Genomic DNA, 17,639 nt, shown 5'->3' with positions numbered 1-17,639 from the left:
GGTGTCTCCGAACCCGGTCTTCTGGGGTCCCTCTGCGGCTGTCCCAGCTCCCTTTTGCAAGAGCTTTCCACCTTCATGCGAGCTCCCTCGCATGGTGGAAAGCTCTTGCGAGTGCGCTCCCGTGATACAGCGGCGGCCATAGTCGCTCACTGTATCACTCAGCCCCGCCCCCCGGTGCGTCGCATCATTGGATGTGATTGACAGCAGCGCCAGCCAATGGCTGCGCTGCTATCAATCCATCCAACCTAGCCAATCAACAGCCACAGACTGAGAACCGAGGAGGATGACGGGGGCGAGCGCGGGACTTTCAAGAGTTAGGTAAGTAAAACGGGGGCTCGGGGAGGGCCGTACCGTCGGATGTTCTTTCACCTTAATGCATAGGATGCATTAAGGTGAAAAAACATTTACCTTTACAACCCCTTTAAGTGGTTAAGCAAAATGCATTCCAACATCCTACTAGGACCATGTGTGGCTTACTATGTTTGCTTTTCTACTCTGACCTACTTGTCAGATTAGCGTGGCTATGACTGTGCAGTGCTGGGAATTGGGGTCTGGCTAACCCAGTGCACTGTGTATTCTGACATGTTCTTATCCTGTGACCATATGTATAAAGATGCAGAGAAGCCGGGTCACACTACCCAGCATTTGCCCATCTTAAATGCAATGCAATGCCTTGCACCAGCCAGACATGGCAGTAAACATTACCCAGAATACTCCCCTGTTCAGACATACCTAAAGTTGAAGCCTTCTAAAAATTACCAAGTAATGCATCTGTTTTTCTTTTTCTGAAATTGTCATCCAATATACTAGTTATTTTCCTTTTACAGTCTTCAATTTCTATTTGCTGTCTGTCTGAAAAGTGGTAATAAAGACATTGATGTGGGGGAAGGATTCAGCAAAAAAAAAAAAAAAGCACTGGCCATGGCCTACACAGTCATTATTGCCCATTGCATGGTTTATTGCTGTAATGTTGCTGTGGGCAAGAGATTGGGACTTGCCAGTGCCTGTACTGTTCTGAATCACAGGGGCTTTTGAATGGAGTGGCCACAGGCATTGTTCTACATGTGCCGTCAATAGGGGAAACTACAAGCTATTTCTGTTATAAAGCCTTGTAGCCCTGAAGCAATTACTATTAAATCACTATTTATTGAAATGCCCATGTTACTACACAGATATTTGCAGTCGCAGAGAGATTTCATAATGTTACTATGCAGCTTTATAGTGTAAATAAACCCAAGTTATTATTTTTTTATGCCCTCTGGAGGTTTAAAACAAATACAGTACTTTCAATCCAAAGCTGTAGCCTGCAGTACCTCTTCTTCAGCACAAGATGTCCTCAGTCACTCAACGTGGAAGACTGAGGAATGACTAAATGCATGGCTCTGTCCGCAGAGCACAGTGAACCGCACTCAAAGTGTAATGAGTTATCAGCGCTGCTTTCTGCATCCATCATCCATGACCACCCACCAAGGGAAGAAGACTGAAGAGGCAAAGGACCCAGCATATCATGGGCAGAGGACCTAATGCCGCGTACACACGATCATTTTTCAGCATGAAAAAAAACAAAGTTTTTCAGCATGTTGAAAAAACAACATTTTCCAACTTCATCATTAAAACGACGTTGCTCACACACCATCGTTTTAAAAAAATGATCTAGCAAATCGCGGTGACGTACAACACGTACGACGGCACTATAAAGGGGAAGTTCCATTCGCCTTTGGGCTGCTTTAGCTGATTCAGTGTTAGTAAAAGACGATTTGCGCTTTTCTGTCTGTTACAGCGTGATGAATGTGCTTACTCCATTATGAACGGTAGGCTTACCAGAATGAGCGCTCCCGTCTCATAACTTGCTTCTGAGCATGCGCAGGTTTTTAACATCGTTTTAGCCCACACACAATCATCTTTTACAACCCGAAATTGGCATAGTTTAAAACGACGTTAAAAAATGCAGCATGTTCGAATATTTTTTTTGTCATTTTTCAGATAAAATGATGTGAAGCCCACACACGATCATTTAAAATGACATTAAATGATCGTGTGTGGGCTTCACATCATGTTTTTTTCATGCCGAAAAATGATCGTGTGTACGCGGCATAAGAATAACGTTTATCAAATAAATGGCAAACCATACTGCTACTGGTTTTCACCTTTTATCTTACTATGTTGCATCTCAGTGCTGTTGCTCTCCGTATGCCTGTTCGCAGTCACTTCCTATCTCTGTACATGCACATCAGCAATGCCTGCATGACATATCTTAGGGTGTGTTTTTCCCTGACGGTGACAGCAGTGATGTGTGGTGAAACAACTACTTGTATTGTCCATTGGAAGCCCATGTGGCAAGGTGACAAGGCAGGAGCACAAATGGCAGACAGGGAGAGAGCATTGTAACCTTATTACAGGAAGTGCTTGAACAAGGATGTTCATGGCAGAATCATCAAGTGATATTGTTATGAAAGCAGCAGATTTAAAGTATGCCTACACCCCAGAACATTTTTTTTTCATATATTGCAGCTTACCAGTCTTTAGTGGTGGCTGCATTAGCTTTTTTTTTTACACCAAGAACATTTCAGCTAGTACAGAAAATATTTGTTTGTCTTAACAGAAATGCTTGTGTCCCTTGTTACTTCCTGTCAGGTGACAATGGTATCTGCCTTATCTACAGTATCTCACAAAAGCGGTTTAGACATTAATAGCCGTGTGCTGAGTTATTTTGAGGGGACAGCAAATTTACACTGCTGTACACTCACTACATTAGTGGGTAATTTCTTCAGTGTTGTCACATGAAAAGGTATAATAAAATATTTACAAAAATGTGAGGGGTGTACTAACTTTTGTGAGATACTGTATATTCTGATAACTACAAATCTCCCTATTGTAATAGAAAAGAAGAGAGGAGGACATATTTGTAGTCCAAATCAGAAGAGCAGCCAAGGGTGACAACTCTGCTGCTCTATAAATACAGTGGAGAGAGTGAACATAGTCGCCCGGGATATGAAGTGTGCTACTGGCAGGATCATTAGGTAAAAATCAAGATGAAAAATAATGCAGCCACCACACCTAAGAACTAGTAAGCTACAACATATTACATTTTGCTTTTGAATTAGATACACTGTATTTTCAGTAGAGTGAGAAAGAGATATTTTTTTCAGCACATGCCGCCTGCACACCACTGTGTGAACTGGCCGCACTGGAGACAAGGCATTTTGCCTTGTCATGTGATAGAAGTGCTATGGGGCTGCGCTGGAATAGCCACCCAACGCATTCCCACTGAACCTGGTGTGAATAGAAGACCATTCTTACCAAGTGTAGTATAATAAGAACAGGCAGTTCACAGTTTTATCCACTAGGTGATGCTAGTAAACAATGTTGTCTAACAGAAGCAGCATTTTTTTTTTTTGAATAAGCTGAAACAAAAGAGATTTTAGTTAGCCTTAGGCCTCATGCACATCAGACGTTTTGCTAGCTCTTTTAAATTTTCTTCCTCCTGGCAGCAGAGTTTGGGCAAAAAAAAAACACTGAATGTTAATTTAATTGGCCAGAATTATAATTTATTCTATCCATTTAACCACTTCCCTACCAACGCATTGTAAACTGTCGTCAGCAGGAACATTCCTTTCCTCCGGGCGGGCATCATATGTTGTCTGAATGTTCTTGTGGCGATCAGGGATGAGGCGTGTCCCTCGAGACACAGCCCATCCCCGATCAGGTTAAAGAACCAATGAAAATGGCTCTTTACCACGTGACCAGCTGTGTCCAATCACAGCCGGTCACATGAACTTTCTTTGTGCACACCGCTCATGCGCACCCCCAGGAGCGTGTGACGATCGGGATGAGGCGTGTCACTCTGACACAGCCAATCCCCGATCATGGTAAAGCGCCAATAAAATTGGGCGTTTACACACAGCTCTCCCCGTTCTTCAGCTCCGGGGACCGATCGCGGGACTCCAGCGGCGATCGGCTGGGCACTTAAAGAGGACGTACCTGTACGTGCTTGTGCCCAGTCGTGCCATTCTGCTGACATATATGTGCAGGAGGCGGTCCTAAAGTGGTTAAATGAACTACCGCTCAAATGCTGAACGCGCTTCGGTGCATTTAGATGCGTCAAGTGTTTTTTTCTGACAAAACTGCTACTACTGGACACATTGACAGCAGGCTTTTTTTTCTGCCTCTGAACTCCCCTAAATGTCTATCTGTGTATGGTCACATCGGCTAACATGCAGGGGAGTTTAGAGGCAGGGGGAAAAAAAGGCCAGGCACCTCTAGGAGGAGCAGAAAAAAAAACAGTGGCCGAGATTCAGGTAGAATCGCGCAATATTTGCGTGGGCAAAGAGCAAATTTTTTTCTCTGCGCCCACGCAAATATTGCGCTTTGCCCGCGATTCACGGAGCAGTTGCTCCGTAAATTGCGCGGGCAATATGCTAAACAGCCGGGCGCAAGGCTGCCTAATGTAAATGATCCCGCCGGGGGCGGGAATCATTTAAATTAGGCGCGCTCCCGCGCCGAGCGAACAGCGCATGCTCCGTCGGGAAACTTTCCCGACGTGCATTGCGGCAAATGACGTCGCAAGGACGTCATTTGCTTCTAAGTGAACGTGAATGGCGTCCAGCGCCATTCACGGTTCACTTACGTAAACGACGTGAAATTTAAATTTCACGGGCGGGAGGCGCAGCTATACTTTAGCATTGGCTGCGCCTGCTATTAGCAGGAGCAGCCTTATGCTAAAGGCGCCGTGCGGAAACTCCGTACCTTGCGTACGCAGGGCCCGCGCAACTTTTGTGAATCGGTGGTAGTATGCAATTTGCATACTATACGCCGATCACAATGGCCGCGCCCCCTAGCGGCCAACGCAAGAATGCAGCCTGGGATGTGAAGGCATAAGGAGGCTTATGTTTGTCACATCCTAGGCTGCAGTCGGTGTAACGAGGTTCCTGAATCAGGAGCACTCGTTACACCGGAGCAAGTAAGCACTTGCGCCGCGCAACTATGGTTGCGCGGGCGCAAGTGCTTCTTGAATCTGGGCCAGTGTGCATGAGGCTGTAGGGGACAACTTTCTCTCAGAGAATGACAGGTAACGAAATACATACCTGTTTATGTGTTATTGGTTTATTAAATAAAGTAGAAACATTGTATTTGTTAAGAGGCTATAAATATCTGAACTAACCTAAACATGTAAAAAGATTAACATTGGGTATAGCATCTTATGTTCTGCTCATGTGATAGACTTGACAGGCATTCCATGCAATAGTTACTTCAATTTTGGTGATATATTTTCAAAAAGGGGTCCCAGGGCTGCCCCATTTCTTACCACAGAACAGCATACTCAAAGAAGCAATGGAAAGTTTTAGACTTGAATGCGTAGTCAGATCAAAACTAAAACTTCAGACAAGCTTAATAGCTCTGGTGAGGCAGCTCCAACATAGTAAGTTTTCCGTCAATGGGCACCCAACTGTAGCTCAAACCATAGTAATACATAAAGCAGTGCCAGACCAAAACCGGAGTCCAACTTCATTTCAATTGTTGGTAAAAAAAAAAAGTCCTATAAAATTAGCCAACGTGTTTTGGTGGCAATATCACTGCCCCCTCATCGGGGCTCAAAACAGGATAAAACTTGGATGGACCCCTTCTATCAGCCTTTCTTAACACATGTGAACTCTTGAAATAACTATCCAGTTTTAGGGAATCCCTGTTAAAAATGACTAAATCTACAACCCATTATACTTTAGTGTGATTGTCAATGGGAAGAATGCTCCTTACACTTGTGGTCATTGGGAAGAATTATCCCCTTACAGATAGCTAGAAAGATTAGTGGTGTCAGTGGGAACTTCTCTGAGAGGCAGAAATTGCTCAAGGAATCCCTAGCAACCTCTGGAGGAACCCAGGTTGAGAAAGCCTGCTCCACATGGAGGAACAACTTGACAGCAGTTGCAGAGCAGCTTTCCTATTACAACATGAGTTACCGGTAAAGAAAGCAGACACTTGCATATACTAGTCAGTTTGAAAAAAAGCAAAAAAATGGCCTACATGGATACTTTAGGAACAGTAAAATTGGCCTTACACCGTTCAGTTTTTTTGTTCCCCAATCCCCACACAAATGAGATGTGTAATGTAATCTTAAGCCCTGTACACACATTCGGTTTTCTCGGCGGTAAAAAGTCCGCCGAGAAAACCGAGGGGAAAGCCGAGAACCCGGCAGGAAAACAGCCATGGAGCTTTGGCTGGGAATCCTGGCCGTGTGTATGCTCCATCGGCCCTGCCTCGCAGTCTTTTCTATAGGTAAGTAGTAGATCTGGCAGGAAAAAAAACGCTGGGAATCCCGACGGGAATATAGAGAGCAGGTTCTCTATTTTCTCGACAGGATTCCCGCCTGTTTTCCTGATGGGAAAACTGTGAGAAAGCATACACTCGTGTGTATGAGGCTTTACAGTGGCACCCACCACTGTCCGAATACTTTGATGACCAATTGCAGCCGCTGATCAACGAGAATCTCCAACATATCCCTTTGACAGAAATCAATCAAACAATTGACTTCTGTGAAGTGGGGAGAGCCACACACTAATTGAAATTCCACCGGTCCCTGCTGGAACTGCTGGATTGTGATCAGTATATGGCCAGCTTTAGAAATAAGAATCTGCAATAAAGTTTGGCAATCCTCATAGTGTGCAAGGATTGGAGGGGACTACTTTTTTTCTTTTTAAAAGAAGGAATCATGGTAGACTCCCACAAAACCGTTCCCAACATGCCAGTTGATGTAACAGTAAGGGTTAATTCTATGCTAGCTGGAATCCTGTTCAGGAAATTTCATGGGATACGTTTTCAAGGTATCCATAAAATCAGAGCATACCATACATGCTTCTAATTGGGTGCATCCCTGCTCCAGCAAAGCTTATGTTCTGTTGTCCTTACTGCAGTGACATGTCCACATGAAGGCAATAATGTGATACTCGGTAATCGCTCTTTGTATATCATCATTCCAAAGAAGTCAAACCCATGCATTTACTAGTCTGAGAAAGAGAGTAAGTGGAGGCCTACACAGATATCTCAGCAACAAATCTGCAATTAAGTTCACAAAGTACACTTGGAGGATATTTTACATTTCCATGTTGGATTTTCCCATGTGACTTCCTTATAAAAAAAAAAAAGAAAATTAAGTATAATAAAACCCTTCACCATCCAAAGTAAATAGTTTAATAGTTTGAAGTGTAGCCAGATACTGTGTTTACTTCTTTTGGCATAAAGTGCCTTGAAAAAGTATTCATACCCTTTGAAATGTTCCACATTTTGTCATGTTACAACCAAAAACGTAAATGTTTTTTTGGGGGAATTTATGTGATAGACCAACACAAAGTGACACATAATTGTGAAGTGGAAGGAAAATAATAAAATGGTTTTCAACATTTTTTGCAAATAAATATCTGAAAAGTGTGGCGTGCATTTGTATTCAGCCCCCTTTACCCTAATACCCCTAACTAAAATCTAGTGGAACCAATTGCCTTCAGAAGTCACTAATTAGTAAATAGAATCCATCTGTGTGTAATTTAATTTCAGTATAAATACAGCTGTTCTTTGAAGCCCTCAGAGGTTTGTTAGAGCGCAGTTGGGAGTTCAGTCAGCCATAGCTCAAGGAACCCCTAGCCACCTCTGGAACTCTAGAGTACTCATCTGTAAAACTTCTCCTGGATAATTTTCAGCACTTGCTCCGCTGTACTGTAAATCCACTGAAAATTACAGAGGGTGTGAGGGGGTGATGTCATCACATAGTTTTTTAGTCCAGCAGAGGATACTTAGCTCACTGCAGAGAATTAGGATCACATTGGATGTCTGGCAAGATCAAAATGTAGTATTTTTTTTTTTTACTTGCAATGTTTTTAAAGAGACAATATGTGCAGAAGGATGCATGTATTTTAGAGATTACCAATTATATGCTTTGTTTTCTTTTCTTTTGCCAAGACATTCTGTACACTTCAAGCCTTGGAGGCAGTAATGAAATGGTGAAATTTAAAAATGGACTGGGTTATTTTCCTACTTTAATAATACACAGTTATAATTACCACAGGGAGTTGTGTTTCAGCAAGTGTGGACAAATTGGCAGCAATTGGAGCAAAGCTGTACAAGTTGTGGCTTTCCAGCATGTCGCATGCACCTCTGGTGGAGACTATAAACAGCTGAGTGGATGCTCATTGCACAGGCATGTTTTGCCGTTGTCACCATCAAGAAGCTCACCCTGAGCAATGATGATTATTGGTGTAAGTGCATGTAGAAAAGAAGTGCAAAGAGACTGGAGGAGATTATCAGCAATAGAATGCAGAGAAGAATAAAAGAAAAGAACAGTATTTCCTGAAATAAAAAAATGGTAATAGATTATGATATAAAGTGTTTTGGAAAACTAAATGTCATCCACGTACGGTTTACATCTGCTTTAACTCTTATGTATAGATTTATGTTACTGTCTACACAGAGCTGTGCTGTCAATGCAAAAACAATTTTGTATTTTTGATTTTGTATTCAGTTTGAAAATGTTATTAAAATTTTTAGGTCATTCAGCAAGCTTTGAACCGTCCTCCGAGCTCTGCAGCCCAGTATCTTCAGCAGATGTATGCAGCCCAACAGCAGCATCTAATGCTGCAAACAGCAGCCCTGCAGCAACAACACCTGAGCAGCGCCCAGCTTCAGAGTCTGGCCACTGTCCAGAAGGTATTCTCTTTAATACAGTTTAATAATATTCTTATCTACCATTTCAAATGTAACCATGTTGAAATTCGAAAGCAAATATGAAATAATATATTGTGAAAAAGATTGCATTACTAGTGTGTAATACTCATGCCTTGTGTGTAATCTCATGCCTTAAAAGTTCCATTTTACTGCTATAATAGAAAATGAATATAAAAAAAATGTGGCATGACTGCATAACTTGCATGTCTTTTGTCTTATTTGGGGCAGAATGATATACTTTAAGGGACACTTTACTGTGAAATCACATACTTGCAGGTACTCCCTGGGGTGGTCAGTACTGTGGGGTCTCCTCCTCCCCCCTGGCCTTCAGTATCTTCTCCCTCCCCCTTTTGTCTCCAGTACCTGGCTGGGTGACCTGGGTCTCTCTATTTGGGCATGCCTGGACAGTAGGGTGGCCCTTTCTGCAGCCCCCACAGGTGTCCCTTGGTTCCCTTCCTTGGATCCAAGAAGTTGCATTTCAGACCCCAATGGGCACTATATTCGGCTGGCACCATTTTGCCGGTGATCCGTTGGCCAAATGCTAAAGACAGGTGACTATTTTACAGGGGACCTTTTCTCCATGATGTATGGGAGCCGGCTGGGGCTGCAACAGGAGGCCATTTTTGTGGAGGCATATGGCAGTGTTAATTTTAATTCCCTCTGGCTGGTGCAAGGGCAATCTCAGGGATTCCTTGGTGCACTGTGCTGTGAGAGACTCGGCAGGCATCCAGCTTCTCTGAGTAGTCGAGTGTTGAGTCCTTCCTGGGGTACTTCCCCCTCTGCTGAGTCGGCCTGGTGTGCCTGTTCTTGTCCTCCCTCATTGGGGTCCCATTCTGTGGCAGTACCATGGGGTTTTACGTTGCCCTTATGGAGTCTCAGGATCACGCCCCATCTCAGGATCCCCTTCTGATAGAGGCCGGTCCCTCGGTTCCCTTAGACGCATTGTTGGTAGTCCTGGAGTCGTTCGTCTGCCAGTGGAGGTGATGTTCAGGCATAAGGCAAGCGAGAATCGCCCCTCCCCTGCCATCACCCACATCCTCAGACATCTCTGAGCCTGAGTCAGGCTCCGCTGCAGTGTCTCCGTTCTTTCTACAGATCCTGATGACACATCATAGGATAGATTCTCTGCCTCTGTAGTTGCACAGGAGAAGGCATTGGTTGCCTCCATGCAAAAGACGCTAAAAATTGAGGGTTCTGCTGCAGTGGGTGACGTGGTGCCTCTCCCCTTTGGTATGCACAAGCCAGCTAGGTCTGCTAAGGGTTTTCCTTACCCCACATATTTGGAAAACGTGGAATGGAAATGTCTAATCATCCATTTTTGTTTTCCATTCACTTTGTGGTAAATTATCCCATTGAAGAAGACCTTCTGAAGAAGTGGACCTCCCCTCCTGTGGTAGATCCTCCCATTTCTAGGCTCAATAAGGCCACGATGACCCTGATGGAGGAATTCCCTTTCTTTAAGAATCCTGCGGACTGCAGAGAAGAGTTGGTGGCATGTTCTATGTTCCCCATTGCTGGGTCGGTCTTGCAGACCAGTTTTGGCCATGGCCCTGGTGTCCCAGACATTGACCGAATGGGCCAGGGTCCTGCGTCAGACTTTTAGCTGGATTCAAGTAGGTCGCCGCATCTTTAAGGCGGCGTAGCGTATCGTATTTACGCTACGCCGCCTTAAGTCAGAGAGGCAAGTACTGTATTCACAAAGTACTTGCCTCCTAACTTACGGTGGCGTAGCGTAAATGGGGCCGGCGTAAGCGCGCCTAATTCAGATTAGGCTGAGGGGGCGTGTTTTATGTTAATAAGGGGTGACCTGACGTGATTGACGTTTTTTTTACGAATGGCGCATGCGCTGTCCGTGTACATATCCCAGTGTGTATTGCGCCTAAGTACGTCGCAAGGACGTATTGGTTTTGACGTGAACGTAAATTACGTCCAGCCCTATTCACGGACGACTTTGAAATTTTCAAATTTCGAATAGGGAAGGACGGCCATACTTAACATTGACTAGTCCAGCTATTTGATGGAATACCTTTACGCCTGAAAACGCCTTACGTAAACGGCGTATCTTTAATGCGACGGGCGCACGTACGTTCGTGAATAGGCGTATCTAGTGATTTACATATTCTACGCATTCTACATATTCTACGCCAAACTCAACGGAAGCGCCACCTAGCGGCCAGCCTAAATATTGCACCCTAAGATACGACGGCGCAGGCTGTCGTATCTTAGCTAGGTTTAAGTGTATCTCAGTTTGAGAATACACTTAAACTTAGGACGGCGCAGATTCCGAGTTAGGTCGGCGTATCTACTGATACGCCGGCCTAACTCTCTGTGAATCTAGCTATTTGAATCTAGTCAGGTACCCCAAGCGTATATGGAGCTGGTGGACCAGTTGGTCCAGGGGTTGAAATACATTTATGATGCGTCCCTTGATGCAGCTCTGCTTCTTTCTAAACTCTCTGTTTTGGCTGTGGTGCGCCCTTTGGCTCAAGTGTTTGTCTGCTGACCAGATTTCAAAGAAGGCCCTGGCGGACCTGCCTTTCCAGGGCAACCATCTGTTTGGGACTACTTTGGATGACATTATTTAGAACCTTAATAAAACCTTAAAAGCATCTTTCTCCCTCAGGCCAAGAAGGGGAAGGAACTGGGTTGAATGTCTGGGCCTGCCTTCATGTTTCATAAGCAGGTTTTTTCCTCCTCGGGGTCCGCAGACAAGGACTCAAAGCCCTTCAAAACTCCTACAGGTGGTGCAAAGCGTCCCTGGTCCCAGAAGCCTTCCAAGCCCACAGATGAATCCTCTTCAGCATCAATGTTTGCCCCAACTAACTTCAGGCCTTCCCTTGCTGCCTTGGGACTTGAATTTGGTTTTATGGGTACTCCAGAAGCCTCCTTTTGAGTGTCTTCAGGATATTCCCTGGTCACTATCTCTTCTGCTTGCCAGGTGTCTAATTTGGCAGCCTTGTTATGTAAACCTCCTTATTTTGTTTTGCACATAAGGTTGTTTTTTGACCGTCCCCTTCCTTCCTTCTGAAGGTGGTGTTGGATTTTCACCTGAATGAGGATGTTGTCCTTTCTTCCTTGTGTCCCCGGCCATTGCATCCTAAAGGAAAGACTTGCCAGCCTCCTCTGCCCGTATTTGAGGTTGGATTTGGCAGACGAATGTTCAGGCTTATGCCATTAAGGGGCGGGAGTCTCCCTTTCCCATTATGGCGCACTACACCCAGGCAGTTAGTGCCTCCTGGGTGTGCTGGCATCAGGCATCTGTTTACTAAATTTTAAAGGGTCGATATTTTTATATTTCTGGATATTAGTTTTGTTACTAGATTGTTTCCCAGGTTCGTTTGGCCAAGATTAAAGAGGAGAAGCTGTGTCCGCCAATGAACTTAAACAATAACTTTTCAGTTCACAACACCCACTTTTTTCTGGCTAGTGTCCTACTCCTGTAGGTGGCACTATAAAACCCTGTTTGGTCAAGACTAAAGGAGAGAGACTGTGTCCGTCAATGAACTCAGAGAAAGGGGTTTTACTGTAAGTAACAAACAATCCAATTTTATTCCTCTTGCGCTTTAACCCTTTCGCTGCCAGGTCCGTACGTCATATGGACCTGACAGCGGGGGGGGGTTCACACACAATCCAGGATTGTGTGTGAAACTGACAGGCAGACACACACCCTCGGTACCGGAACCCCCCCTGCCGCCGATGCAACCTGCCATGCTTTTGGGGCTCCGCTTGCCCATCTTTGGGCCCGGGAGCAACATGGCGCGTTTTGGGGCAGCTAGAGGGTAAGGAGAAGAGCAGACACATGGTCCGTTCTCCTCCCCTTCTTGTGACCCAGAAAGCGACGTCTATGATGTCACTTCCAGGTCAACTTTTACGTGTCCCAGGCTGGCATAGCCAGGAAAGAATGTTTTGCAAAGCGATCTGCATTGCAAAGCATTTAGTGGAGCGCAAAGGTGGCATGTAGGGTCTTTTAGACTCTACCCAAAAAAAATTATTTGCATATGCATGAAAAGGACGATTGCAATACACATACTACATATCACTGCACATGCCAGAGTGAGAGCAATAATTCTAACGCAAGACCTACTTCATAACACTAAACTGATACCTAATGGGGGGCTTTTGAAGCGTCGCCTATAGAGAATATAGGGTACGTAAATTCGTCCCCATTTCACTGGCGCACACAAATGTAAGGTTTGACATGTTTGGTATCTATTTAGTCGGCGCAACCTGGTCTTTAATTCCGACAACAAATATTCGACCGTGTGTAGGCTTCATCGGACATTTGCTGTCGGAATTTCCGACAACAAAAATTTGAGAGCTGGTTCTCAAATTTTCCAACAACAAAAGTTCTTGTTGGAAATTCCAATTGTCTGTATGCAATTCCGACGCACAAAAATCCTACGCATGCTCGGAATCGTTGAACTTTATTTTTCTCGGCTCGTTGTAGTGTTGTACGTCACCGCGCTCTTGATGTACGGAATATCAGACATTTGTGTGACCGTGTGTATGCAACACAAGTTTGAGCCAACATTTTGTCAGAAAAAAAATCCACGGTTTTGTTGTCGAAATTTCCGATCGTGTGTATGCGGCATTATATTTTACCAAAAATGTGGGTACATTATTGCGTTTGTTTGTCCTAAAATTCACTAGACCTTTGCAGTAATAATGTGTGACGTAAAAAATTGGAACTACCACTATTTGATTCTGTAAGGTGTCTGCTTTCAGAAAATATATATAGGTAGATTCACAAAGAGTTAGGCCGGCTTATCAGTAGATAAGCCGACCTAAATCTGAATCTACGCCGGCGTTTGTTTAAGTGTATGCTGAAACAGAGATACACTTAAACAAAGCTAAGATAGAACGGCGCAAGCCGGCCTATCTTAGCTTGCAATTTTTTGGATGGTCGCTAGGTGACGCTTCCATTGCGGCCGGCGTAGATTATGTAAATGAGGGGATACGCCGATTCATGAACGTACGCCAGGCCTACGCCGTCGAATTATGTTGTTTCCGTAAGGCCTTAGGCGGCCTAAAGTTAGAGCTATGCTCTAGTGGACTAGTAATGTTAAAGTATGGCCGCCGTTCCCGCCGCGAGGTTCGAAATTTTTGCGTCGTTTGCGTAAGTCGTCCGTGAATCGGGAGTTACGTCGTTTACGTCTGCGTCAAAATCAATAGGCCCGTACGGCGTACTTAGCCGCATGCGCACTGGGAAATGTAGTCGCCCGGCGCATGCGCAGTGTCAAAAAACTTAAAAAAACGTGAGGTCAAGCCTCATTTCCATACAACACGCCCCCCTCCAAGTCATTTGAATTAGGCGCCCTTACGCCCGCTCGTTTGAGGCTACGCCGCCGTAGATTAGCAGGTAAGTGGTTTGAAAATCACTACTAGCCTAACTAATTTACGGTGGTGTAGCCTAAACAGGCTAGGCCGTCCTAAAGTTACACCAATGTACGTGAATCTACCGAATAATGTTTGGGAGTGTAATCTTCAGGCCTAAAAAATTTTTTTAAATGCGCCACCGAAAAGGTTATGGCACTGGCAGTGAAAAGGTTAAAAAAAGTGCTGTAAAAAGAATTACAAAAAATAGGCTGTTCTTGAAACATTGCTCATACTCTTGAATATACCTTAACATGGGGATCTGTATGTACAAATACAACAGAAAACCAAAGACATGAATGATATGCTGTGATGGCTGAAAGCTCTGCAATTTGTTTGATGATGTGAACCCAGAGGAGAAAAATAAATGTTAAAATGGCCAAACTACATAAGAAAAATTTCAGTTTATTGCAGGAAGCAGAAGGAGCGTGTTTTTATTTTCCCCCTATGACATTCCAGTGAGTACCCGAATGCACGTGTTTCCTCCATGAACAGAAAATTCTCTTTGCTCTAGTGATGGGAAAGTTTTTCTAAACAAAACAGGATGGGGTTGTAGTGCAGTACGTTTCAATCAGGCAGTTTTGTGAGAGATTAACATAGATGCATGTGGTAATCTGAAATTATATTTATTTGGATTGCAGAAGATTCTAGTGGCTCTTGTAAGCACTCTTCTATGATCTAGATAAATAACTGTGTTATTAGATAAGAATGATGATAATAATAATAATGCTAGGTGGCATAGACCAGTGGTTCTCAACCTTTGAAGTGCTGTGACCCCTTGATAACATTTCCCAAGTTGTGGGGACCCCAACAGTAAAAATGTTGTAGCGTGGGTTGCCAGCACCCAAGGCAAGACAAGTAATTTGCGCCACTAACCCATGGACATTTAGTGCTCCCTGAGTCCCTTCCACTCGTATAGTATTAAAACCCCTTATAGTACATTTTAGGATGTACCAGTCTCTCTTTGTTCTCCTTTCTTTCCCTTTTAGCTCCCTATCCTAGCCCCCCCCCCCATCCCTCTCTCTAGCCGTCTTTCTTATTCTCTTATTCTTTATCTCCCAGTTTATTTGTTCCTCCCCCTTCCATGTATTCTCCATTTTTATTCCTTCTTACTCCTTGGTGGGGGGTGGAGAGAATGGGACGAGTGGCAGTGCTGGCGGGGAGTTGGGATGAGTGGCAGTGCTGGTGGAGGTTCTGATCAGCCAACCTAGGTGCTCTTAATCAAGGTCTTGATCAAGGTCATCTACTGATCTGAGAACTGTAGTGGGGACTCTAATCACAGGTAGTGTTACTCACTGTGTCTCCGGCTTTGTGTTTTTTTGCAGCAGTGACACCTAAGCCAAAATCAGCAGATAGGGTCTCCTCCAGCCCCTCCCCCTTCACATTCCTCACCAGTCAGCTGACCTCTAGTTTCTGCCCCCCCCAGCGATGCCGTGAACTGAATGGGCAGCTGGGAAGAGGCTGAGTGGGCGGCCACAGGCTCCAGAGACCGGCCGCAAAAAGGCTGGGAGATCGGTGCGGGCTTCAGGAACAGCCAAGGATTCGATGAGCCCTGGCAAATCGTCTTTAGACCCCCCGGTTGAGAACCACTGGCGTAGACAAAATTAATTATTAATGAGTCTTGTAAACATTTTCTTACTGAGAAAGATGTTGCCATAAGTTTTGAGAAGTTCTCCAATGTGTTTCCCAATCAATACATTTTATTTTTTACTAGGATAAAATTTACCCTAATTATAAAATATCATTCCCAAAGTATGATGTTGTAACAGCACTGGTGAAGGGAGTGAACCACAACTGCGGTTAGCATAGATTTCAATGCGCTTCTCTATGTGACATCTCAGTATTAGCCCCAGGCGTCACTGCTCGCAAACAGGAGTTTGGGGGATCTCTACATCATCACTCTGTCACATAAAGAAGTGAGTTGAGCTACTAAGAATAGACGCATTACAACATGCGACCAGAGCTTAGCGTTTAAAATCGCTGATGTACTAAAAGATTGCAATGCACAACTATACGCTAGTGATTATGAGTATAACATAGCGTTGTGCATTAGGCGAGAAGGTATAGAATACTTCAACCCTTAGCGTAGAAAGTTTTAGGCGAACATGTTCCGCAACTTTAGGGCATAGGCCCATATACAAGTAGCACTTATGTCAGCACGTAGTAAATATGAGTTGTAGCGACAACTGATAGTTGCATAAGAGTAACAATTTATAACTTGGGTACTTTGAGAGTACACGTGGTAACTTGGAGTTGTTACGACAACTATTAGATGCGTATGAGAGGCAATATAGCTTAGATAATTATAGTTGCATCCATGAGGTAAATATTGCACTCATAATAGTAATTGCATGTGAGAGGCAATAAGGCTCAGGTAATTGCAGTTGCATATATGAGATGAATATTGCACAAATAAATTGAGGGTAGCTGACCCTCAATTGAGGTACTCGTTGGCAAACAGTTCTTAGCACAGCAGTATATCCCAATAAGTATGTTGTTATCCACAAGGCATATTAAGTAAACAATTGAAGATGACGTCACAGCCCGGAAGAAGAAGAATACGTCACAGCACGGAAGAAGAAGATAGACGTTCAGCGCTGAAGGAGAAGGCACCGGACAGCTGGAGGAAGAACCGGGGTGCGCCGAGTCAACAGCGGAGAGCGGCGAACATAGCAGAAGACCCCCGGAGAGTGAAGAAGACCCCCCGGATAGCTGAAGAAGACCCCCCCGGATAGCGGAAGAAGAAGCACACCACCCCCCGCCGAAGACGTCGGAGGAAACCCGCCGAGGAGTGGGCGCTTTTATAAAAGCGACCCCCCCGGCGGTGGAAGAGAACCGGACGGCGGCGAAGAGCGGCCCCCACCCGAAGACGTCAAAGAAGAAGCCCCCCCTGGTAAACAGAGCTAAAGAAGACAGGGGGCGGCCTCCGGAGCAGACTAATAAATTATTTTAAAAACTCTTGTGTTGTGTTTATTGACTTTAACATTTTTCCTCCAGGTGAATGGGTAGGGGTACGATGTACCCTATATCCATTCACTTAGGGTGGGGGGCCGGTATCTGGGGGCCCCCTTATTAAAGGGGGCTCCCAGATTCCGATAAGCCTCCCGCCTGCATACCCCAACAACCAACGGCCAGGGTTGTCGGGAAGGGGCCCTGTCCTCATCAACATGGGGACAGGGTGCTCTGGGGTGGGGGGGCCCCACAGTGCGCCCCCCTGCCCCAGAGCACCCAACCCCCCCATGTTGAGGGCATGCAGCCTGGTACGGCTCAGGAGGGGGGGGGGGGCGCTCGCTCGTCCCCACTCCTTTCCTGGCCGGCCGGGTAGCGTGCTTTGGATACGGGTCTGGTATGGATTGTAGGGGGACCCCCTACGCCGTTTTTTCGGCGTAGGGGGGGCTCTCCTTACAACCCATAACAGACCTAAGGGCCCGGTATGCTCCTGAGGGGGGAACCCATGCCGGATTTTTATTTAAAATCCGGCGGGGACTTCCCCCTCAGGATTCATAACAAACGCCGGCGCTGGCTCCCGCGATGGGGCTCGTAGGTGCTCAATCTCG

At 45.1% G+C, this 17,639-nt stretch overlaps 1 protein-coding gene across 2 annotated transcripts in view; it reads left to right on the top strand.

Moving 5' to 3' along the window:
- The window catches only part of PHC3 (polyhomeotic homolog 3), a 146,169-nt gene that overhangs the window by 21,660 nt on the left and 106,870 nt on the right, over positions 1–17,639 (top strand). For both annotated transcript variants that reach the window (XM_040349330.1, XM_040349331.1), the window contains exon 3: positions 8,533–8,691. In XM_040349330.1, the coding sequence (XP_040205264.1) occupies positions 8,533–8,691 (159 nt within the window). The remainder of the gene's footprint in view (positions 1–8,532; positions 8,692–17,639) is intronic.

This window comes from Rana temporaria, chromosome 4 (genome assembly GCF_905171775.1).
Source record: "Rana temporaria chromosome 4, aRanTem1.1, whole genome shotgun sequence".
Taxonomy (NCBI): Eukaryota; Metazoa; Chordata; class Amphibia; order Anura; family Ranidae; genus Rana; species Rana temporaria.
Note: the sequence above shows the minus strand (reverse complement) of the source record. Positions and strands in the feature narration are given on the sequence as shown.